The 8,934-nt window shown below is 47.5% G+C and overlaps 1 protein-coding gene across 1 annotated transcript; it reads left to right on the plus strand.

Annotated features, from left to right (window-relative positions):
- Positions 1 to 845: 845 nt before the first annotated feature.
- Positions 846 to 4,235, plus strand: DMRT2 (doublesex and mab-3 related transcription factor 2). The gene is made up of 3 exons (XM_075488257.1): positions 846 to 1,193; positions 1,334 to 1,436; positions 3,172 to 4,235. The coding sequence occupies exons 1-3, from the start codon at positions 846 to 848 to the stop codon at positions 4,233 to 4,235; spliced, it is 1,515 nt and encodes a 504-aa protein (XP_075344372.1).
- Positions 4,236 to 8,934: the final 4,699 nt, after the last annotated feature.

Here is an 8,934-nt window from a genome sequence, read left to right on the forward strand (position 1 = left end):
ACCCGCAGGCACGCACGGCCCGGCCCGGCCCGGCGCCCTGCGCCCTGCGGCGCGGCATCCCCCCGACGGCCCGGCGTCCCGGCTGTCGAGGAGCCTTGCGCTCCCCGGTGCGGGATCGGGAGGCCCCTGCCTCCGGCTAGGCTTGGGCAGCGGCGGCTCTGCGAGCTGCGGGGAGCGGGGGGTCTGCCTGCTGCCCGCACCGCCTGCCGGCCCCGGGCGCTGAACTTGGGTAAGTGCAAGGTGCGGAGGAAGGATGGGGACGTCGGGCGGGAGGTAGGCGGGGGTCCGAAGACACGGCTTCCGCGGTGCAGAGAGCTCCAGCAGCGCGTACAGCCCCTGGTCGCTGGAGCGGACGGCGGCGGTGTGTGAAGCCCAGGTGTTCCCTACCTGTCCGCTAAGTCCGAAGGCAGCGGGCGGAAGGGCTGTCAGGATCGTGAAATAAACAGGTCCCTGTGAGGACCTGACAGCCCCGCAGCCCCTGCGGCACTGGGCATCGCCCTGGGACGGTTCCTCCCGCATCTTCTGCCGCTGGAGACGCGCTCCTGGCCGCGGCGGGCGAGCACAGGTCCCCGGCAAGGCGGGGCGGGCGGGGGGGAAGCGTCCGTCGAGGCTAAGCTGAGCCCTACGCGGGGCACGGGGAAGAGACCCGAGCAGACGGTAAGGGCGGAGGAGGTGACATCCCACGGGGGCTGTGCCGCGACTTCCCAACGGGGGCGCGTCTCGGCGGGGCTGCCGGCGGGCCGGGCGGCGGCGGGCACTTCGGAAGCCGGCTGTGCCCCGGCTGCCGTCCCACCGCGGGGGCGGGCGGCCTGACGCCTCTCTTGCAGCTGCGCGGCCGAGGAGCCATGGCTGAAGGACGCGCCGCCGCCGACTGGGAGATCGACGTGGAGAGCGTGGAGGGGGAGGCGGCCGAGGCCCCCGGCGCGCCGCGCAGCAGCGCCGGCCGCGAGGAGGAAGAGGAGGAGGAGGAAGGCGAGGAGGCGGCGGCGGCCCCGCGGCGGGGCGAGCCGCGGAAGCTGAGCCGCACGCCCAAGTGCGCCCGGTGCCGCAACCACGGCGTGGTGTCGTGCCTGAAGGGACACAAGCGGTTCTGCCGCTGGCGCGACTGCCAGTGCGCAAACTGCCTGCTGGTGGTGGAGCGGCAGCGCGTCATGGCCGCCCAGGTGGCCCTCCGACGGCAGCAGGCCACCGAGGTGAACGGGGTCGGGTCGGGACGGGTCGGGACGGGTCGGGACGGGACGGGGCGGGACGGGACGGGACGGGACGGGGCGGGACGGGACGGGACGGGGCGGGCGGCCCCCGGGCTGACGGCGCTGCCCGTTCGCTCTCCTAGGACAAGAAGGGGCTGGCGGGAAAGCAGGCGAGCCTGGAGCGCAAAGCCGTCTACCAGAGGCACGTCCGGACGCCCAGCCTCCTGGCCAAGAGCATCCTGGAAGGTAAAGCGCATCCCCCGCCCTTCCACGGGCCTCCCGCAGCACCGGCCGCCAGCGGGGAAACCCCGCTCTGCCCCGGGAAAACCCATAGCTCCCGGCCGAGGCACGGCTGCTCCCACGCACGTGCGTGAAATGCGGCGTTATTTCCCGAAATAAACGAAGAACGACATTAAAGCGCGCTCCGCTACCAGCGCCGGGCGGCGGAGGCTCCGAGGGCACCGGCACCCGCGCCCGAATGGGCGCGGGTGCCGGTGCCCTCGGAGCCTCCGCCCGCGGCTCCTGCCCTTCGTGGCTGGAATCGGTGTGGCAGAATTTCAGTCCCGTCCCCTCCGCCCCCCCGCCCAAAATAATGCCTGAAATGCTAGCAACGGTAATTTGAAATTGGAGAGTTACTGTTACAAGCTGACATTCTTTTTACATGACTACCCAGCAGCGTTTTGCAGTGCCGGGTAAGTTATTCGCGGGTGTTTTCATCAGCAAATGAGTAAATAAATTAGTTCATTTCCCCCCCCCCCCCCCCCCTTTTGATCTGAACACCTAACACAGCAGCACCGTTTGCTGCTTTATCAATAGTAAGATATGCATAATAGGATGCTCTTTTTTTTTTTTTCATGTCGAAAATATTAACTGTGGAAGAATGACATTTTAAAAATGGATATTTTAGTGTGAGGGTTTAATTTTTGTCCCCACTCCCTCTTTGGATTGTGCCCAAATTTATTTCTATGTCTGCTTTAATTACTTTCCAAACTGTAGCCCTGTAAAGCATTACCGTTCTCAAATCTAGCTTTTTTTTTTTTCCAAAATAGAAAGCTCTTTTAATTGCACTTGCACAGGCAAAGAAAATTTTATCCTGTTAGAAACCTCTAATTTTCATCTACAGTTCACTCTTTTAAAAAAATCTCTTCTGTATTCTTTCCTCTAACTTATCTTAACTTTCTTTTTCTTTTTTTCCTAGTTCTCCTTGGAATTTTCTACCATCTGTAGCAATGTGTACATAGTGATTCATCTTTAGAGAATAGCAAAGGCGTCAGCTGTAGGTATAGTTATCTTCCTTGGCAATGGGGAAACCTGTGTGAGAGGAATGGGAGTGAAAACAGGTAAAACCCTGTTCTCCTTACTCATGTAAGTAGTTCCATTAATTCAATGGGATTACTTGTCTGGGTAGAGCAAACAGGATTGGACCTTATCAGTTATATTAAATGAATCCGGTTAGCCTGGTAATTGAATATACTGGAGACTGGATTTCTATGTTTTATTGAAGTTCTCTTTTAGTTCAGAAGAAATAAAATATTTGAACACTTTCCGAATAAAATATTTGAACACTTTCCGTATTTGTTAAAAATGGATGGTTATCTCCTTAAGCTGCACGATGCAATACCAGTCATAACACACAGCAGGGTTTTTGCCTTTTTGTTTGTTTGTTTTTTTTTTTTTCCTCAATCTGCTGTTTTGAAATTACTTTTTAAAGTTACCACTCAGCTAGCTTTGAAGGAGACTACACGTGTCATAGGAGCAGGGCTTGCTTATCTGCGTTGAGGAACTTGTACTGAATGTGCCTGACGGCACAGGAAGCTAAGCCTCTGTGGCACGGTGAATTCAGTAGGAGCTGTTGGTGTCCAGGGTTTGTAGCAAATGCTCGGTGCCTGGCGGGACTGGCTCCAAATGGAACCCTTTTACAAACACAGCTTTAATGTTTTTCTTATGCGGCTTCATTCCTAATGCTGCTTCGTTGTTTTAGGTTACCGTCCTATTCCAACAGACCCTTACCTGGGAGGGAATTCACCCTTGCCACCCCCTGTGAGTGACAGGATGAGAAAGAGACGGGCTTTTGCTGATAAAGAGTTGGAGAACATTATGCTAGAGAGAGAGTATAAAGAGAGAGAGATGATGGAAGCTACACAAGCAGCTGCCCTTTTTCTCCCTAACCGCATGGTGCATGGAGCTGAATACAACTCGTATAAAACAGCCTTCAACGCTACTCAAGTTGATACTCCAAACAAGGAGTTTTGCAATTTTTTACCAACCTGCCTTGATCTAACCATGCAGTATTCAGGATCCAGCAACATGGAACTAATTTCTTCAAATGTCAGTGTAGCTACTACCTACAGGCAGTATCCCTTGCCTTCTAGGTTCTTAGTGTGGCCAAAATGTGGCCCCATTAGCGATGCTCTCCTCTACCAGCAATGCCTGTTAAACGCTACTACTGTCCAAGCTCTCAAACCTGGGGCAGGTTGGGATGCCAAGAGCTCACAAAGTCAGGACTGGCCAAACACTGAGCACGACATCATGTCTCCAAAACTGGAAAATTCACTTGTTCTCACCCACACGCAAGACATTCAGCAGTCATGTAATGAGATACCATACCTTCCTCAGGAAGCTCGTGAGAGGTCAGCTTTCTGTCCTCCAAAAAGGACTTTCTCTCAGATTTCTGATAAGGATTCTCTGGCTCCTCAGGAGCAGGTATTAAGCAAGATCAGCAAAGACAATACCAAGGCCCCTACACTGCTCAAATACAGCTCAAATACATTTCAGTCGCTGTTCCAGCAAACATTTCCTGACAGATCAGGAGCAGAGTTGAGAACATCATTTGTGAAAGAGACTTTTGAAGATGCTCCTAAGAAATTCCAGGAGTGTGCTATTAAAGAGAACCAAAAATACAAATTTGCAGTAGACAAATGTGCAAAAGACTTCTCTGGGGCCAAACAGGCCACAAAACAACTTTCAACAACTGAGCCATTGTCATTTTCAGTTGAATCCATCCTTAAACGACCTTCTTCTGCAGTTGCTAATGTCTCTCAATAAATATACTATACCTTCTGTGTAAAGAGTTTGTATGCTTTGCCTTCTGCAGAATTGCTACTGCCTGCCTTGTCTCTTAAAAGATTTGTGAAGAGGAATTTCTGCTGTAAGTGGTAATTCTTTCTTCTGTCTCAAAATGAAGTACATAAATATGCACGTTTTCTCTTCTGAAAAAATAAATGTGTTTAATTTGTTAAAATCGAAACTGCACGTACAGACCGTAGAATGTTGTTATTTTAAGCAGCACTTCAAACCATTCAATAAAATGAGATGTATTCCTGATCTCTGTTTTGTCTCTAGTCTCTCACAGGCAAGTATGCCCTACTTTCAAAGTATACTTATTCTTTTATCTGCTATTATCAATGTACTTACTAGTTATCTTGGTGGGGTAGGTGCTCATTTCTGCTTTGAACCTCCAGTAACTACGAGAAGAGGTAACAATGGTGCAGGTAGGCTAGTGTGAATTTGCAAGACTTTTTTTATTAATTTAAGTGAGGTTTGGATCAGATTCCAAATGCCTTTCTTATTCTGAAGGGGGAGTGCATGCTAGCGTAAAAGGCTGGTTTATTCCACACCTCTCTGTAAAAGCTGTTCCTAAAGCAGAAGAATTACTAGGTTGGATTTGAGGAGAATGGCTGTAGTGAGCTTTTGGATAAAAAGTCAGCATTTTTTTTAATTCAATTTTTGAATAAAAGGTCTGCTTTTTTTTTTTAATGTTCAGCTGACTTTACTCTGGCTTTCCACCCCCTAGAATATTTCCCTTCTGAAAACATTTCACCTTTGACCATCAAGAGCCTGAGATTCTTGTGTTGTGGTAATTGAAATGACCTTTAGGCTGTAAAAATGATGCACAGAATCATCACTGCTAGTGAGAAATCAAGTCATGATCTCTCAGTTTTGTAATTCTACACCCTTTTGCAGGGATAGAAGAAATAAAGGAGATTAACCAGTGGAATTTACCTGGGAACCCGAAATCACAGAATCACAGAATCACAGAATCACAGAATCATGCCCTCAAGCATGCCCTCAAGCATGCCCTCAAGCAAATGCCCTCAAGGTTGTAGAAAAAAGCATTACCAGCTCTTATTATGACAACTTGAAGCTTTCTAAATTCATAATTTTCTAAGTTTTCCCCTATATGTTACTGCTAGCACGTCTCATGCTAACCAGTAATCCCGTGGTTACCTTCCTTCCTTAACATTCTTATCCTGCAGACGGTGCTCAGCCAGTTGAAAGGGGCTGTGGTTTTTTCTTAACTTTTATTATTTTCTAAGGACAATTTCTTTTTGGTATTTTTGAGCAGAGTGTAATATTTTCTGACTTTATTACACTTATTACTCTTGGGAGTTGTGTTTCTGAACAGCAGGATCTGTGTTTCTGTTGGGAGTGGTGTTGCTGAATAGCAGGACCCTTTTCATGGTTGGGGGAGTCATCTGTTGTGGGTGCTTTTCTAAGCCACTTTGTTAAAGCAACAAACACATTGGAGAAAACATATTTTACATAACATGTAAGTTTTTACATAACACATCTTACATAGCACATCAAAATTTTATGTCAGGAATGTAAACAAATTTGTTGTAATTTAAAAGAATCTTGGGCACTAGCTAAAGTTTCACTTTTTAAAAACATTCATACTAACTAGATTTTTGCCTAGCTGAAAATAAGTTTCAAATGCAGTGAGATGCTTTTCATTTTTTCAAACGCTGTCCTTTATCCAGTTGCCATTAGGGGGAGTTTTAACTTACTTGAGAGCTGAATCTGCTTGTTAATCAGTTTAGCAGTCAGACCAATATAAGCAGCTTTTACCCAGAGTAAATGGAGTGAAATTCTTCAATTTTGTATTTGTTTGCTTTCACCATAGATTCCTTCTTTGGCTTAGTTGAACATTAAATGTTAACAAGGGGTTTTAATTTAAGCAGGGTTTCTTTTGTTATTAAAAATATGATTTGTTTTTTGAGATGCTGGCATAAACTAGGATGACAGATGAAAGAGAGTTCAGCAATCTGTGTAGTGAACCAATATTGGATACTGGAATTAGTCCCGGATAAATATTTTTTTGCCTGACAATGTGTGCATCTAACATTGTTCAATTTCACATCTGAAATATTTTTCCAGGAAGTCACTTGTCTTTATTTTTCTCTTAAAAAAAGACGAGAAAACTAAAACCCTTCCACAGACTGGCACGTCTTGACCTTTTAAAGAACCAGTTGAACTGAACAAATTCAAACTCTGAAGATGTACCAAACACTAATATATACATATTTATATACATACACGCATGCACACACACACTTATATACATAATATATGCATGTACCAGGTAGTTTTGTTCAAATCCCAATCATCAGAACAGGAGTGACATTTCTATTACTATTTAAAAAATTTGACCCTTGAGGTGAAACTTGGACAAACTGCTTCGCTTAACAAATTAGTCTCACTGGACTCAGCATTTGGCCACCCTGTCTTGCTGTCACTTGCTCATGTCTTGTTTCAGTTCCATTAGGTATTTCTCCCTGTACTTAGTTTCCTTCCATTTCATAGGCCCTGGACCTCACCTCTCATGCACCTTGAAAGCTTGTTGCACCCAAATTGTTTTGTCCTTTCCTTTGTTAAAAACGTGTATAAAGTCTACTTTTCATGGAGAGCATGATTAGTGGCTTGAGCAAGATAATGTATACACAGACGGTGTGTGATTTTCCTCACACATCTTTGCAGTGGATGTGTAGCATTCTTGCTTCTTTCAGCCACATGCTTCTCTAGAGCAGAAGTAGTGACTTGCCCATGTGGGCTGGTGTGGCTGTGCAACCTCACGGAGAAGAGAAGTCATTGCTCTGAAACTGTCTAGCACCTACTGCTAGGCAGTGTCTCCCTGGCAGTAAGTCAGCTGTTAAAATACCCTATGCTCCCCTATGCTCCCTGCTTCTTACATACAATTTTTGTGGCATTTGTAGAGCGTGTGGATGCCTGTATCTCCTTTATAGTACGACTAGCTTTCTCTGAGTATGAGATGCACCTTTGTGCTGTGTTCACGGACGTCAGGTTGCATTTCCCTTCTGATCCCCTTCTGACCTCAGTTTTTCTTATGCGATGGTGGAACATGCTTGTTGGGAAGCTCAGCTTTAGGGTTGGGACAGGAGGTCAAGAACCTGTGCTGGCTGTGGAGCACAAAATGGTCCTGGAAAGGAGTACAAAGAACAATTATTCACTTGGTCTGCAAAATACTAAGCCTAGTTGATGGCGTTGTCAGAGACAACCAACTACCTGTTGGAAGTGCAGGCCCTCCATATGCACGCCAAGACAAAAATTTTTGTAGGTGTGCAGAGGTGTGTAAGTATACAGAACTAGAGGAACTGGAAATTAATAGTTTCCCAGACAGTGCCTGGCTTGCTGCCTGGCCTGGTGGCAAGGAGTGGGCCGTGGTGGGTTCACTTGGAGAAGGGATAGGTTATTGACAGCTGCTGCAGTAACAGTGCTTCTTCCTCATGTGGCATGGAGAATTGAGATGGGGGCTGTGGTGGGTGAGAGGAGAATCCTTGCTCAATAGGTGTGGGTTGCTGGCTTTCTCTCAGGTGCTGCCTTAAAACAGTCGTTTGTCTTTGATATCTTTGAATCAGCATATCGAGCTGCTGGGCTTGCGGTAGGTCAAGGAACAGAGTTTGGTGAGATGGCTGGATAATCAGACACGATCATCAGCTGAATGCATTTGCATTCTGGCCTGAGAACAAGACTTAGCTTGTCCTTCTGCTATGACAGAGACCTCTCTGAGTTTTGCAGTCTGAGCTCCTCATCTCCTTGGCATCATAAAAGCAAGTCCCTGTAGAGTTAATGGCTCTGAAGGCTGAACCAGCTCCCAGTTGCTATTGTTCTGGAATTAGAGAATTTGATGCTGTCTCCGTTTCTTTATTTTAAGTGTAGACCAGGGAGGTATGTTCTCATTTTGATTTGGCAGCTTGTTTGCATGATCAAGCCTTTCAGTCCTTGTATCCAACACTTTCCATTCAGCTCACCTTGATGTGAACGCTGGCACCAGGAGTCATTGCTTGTGATGGATGAGATTCTCACTATATCACTAAGTTCCTTCTCTGAATTTCTGCCAGCTGAGCAGCATAAAGTACACATAATGCCTCTTTTCACTCATATACTAGTTATCAGCCATTTTCTGTTTGCTTGCATTGAAACCAAGACAAACTGTGAGTTATGCAAGAAGGGCTGCTGGGGAAGCATGTGTGGGCAGGTGGAAACGGGTGGCAGGAACGTCAGTGTGACTGGGGAGACAGGAACCAGTTGGTGTTTTATGGGAGGAAGCATCCCTCTTCATAAATAATCAAAACATGCAAACTGGGGGAAAAAATAAAATCGTTGAACGTTGCCAGTTCCCTCTCTTCCTTTCCCCAGCACCAGCTCTCTGTGAACGAGCTACAATGATTTTTCTGTCCAGAAACAGGTCAGAAATCAGGTTCATAGGCTGCAGCCATCCCTTCTGTTGTCATTTGGAGTTGGTAGCCCAAAGCCAGTGAGCCCTGCTGTTGTTGTGACCCATGGCCTGCAGTAGGGGGGCTGATGCTGGTGCTGCTCCATGGTCACAAACTGAGGGTAGGAGTCTACCCCTCACCCTGAACTCAGCACTCCAAACTTTGCGTGGATGTGAGGGCATTTGGGTCTCTGGAATGAAAACTCACTGTCTAACCTGAGTGTTACCACA

The sequence above is a fragment of the Mycteria americana genome, chromosome Z (assembly GCF_035582795.1).
Source record: "Mycteria americana isolate JAX WOST 10 ecotype Jacksonville Zoo and Gardens chromosome Z, USCA_MyAme_1.0, whole genome shotgun sequence".
Taxonomy (NCBI): domain Eukaryota; kingdom Metazoa; phylum Chordata; class Aves; order Ciconiiformes; family Ciconiidae; genus Mycteria; species Mycteria americana.

Excerpts from the sequence above, each read along its gene's own strand:
- DMRT2 (XM_075488257.1), top strand. The coding sequence starts at position 846 with ATGGCTGAAGGACGCGCCGCCGCCGACTGGGAGATCGACGTGGAGAGC. Across the intron at positions 1,194-1,333 it reads GACGGCAGCAGGCCACCGAG|GACAAGAAGGGGCTGGCGGG; the intron begins GTGAACGGGGTC and ends TCGCTCTCCTAG. Across the intron at positions 1,437-3,171 it reads GGCCAAGAGCATCCTGGAAG|GTTACCGTCCTATTCCAACA; the intron begins GTAAAGCGCATC and ends TCGTTGTTTTAG.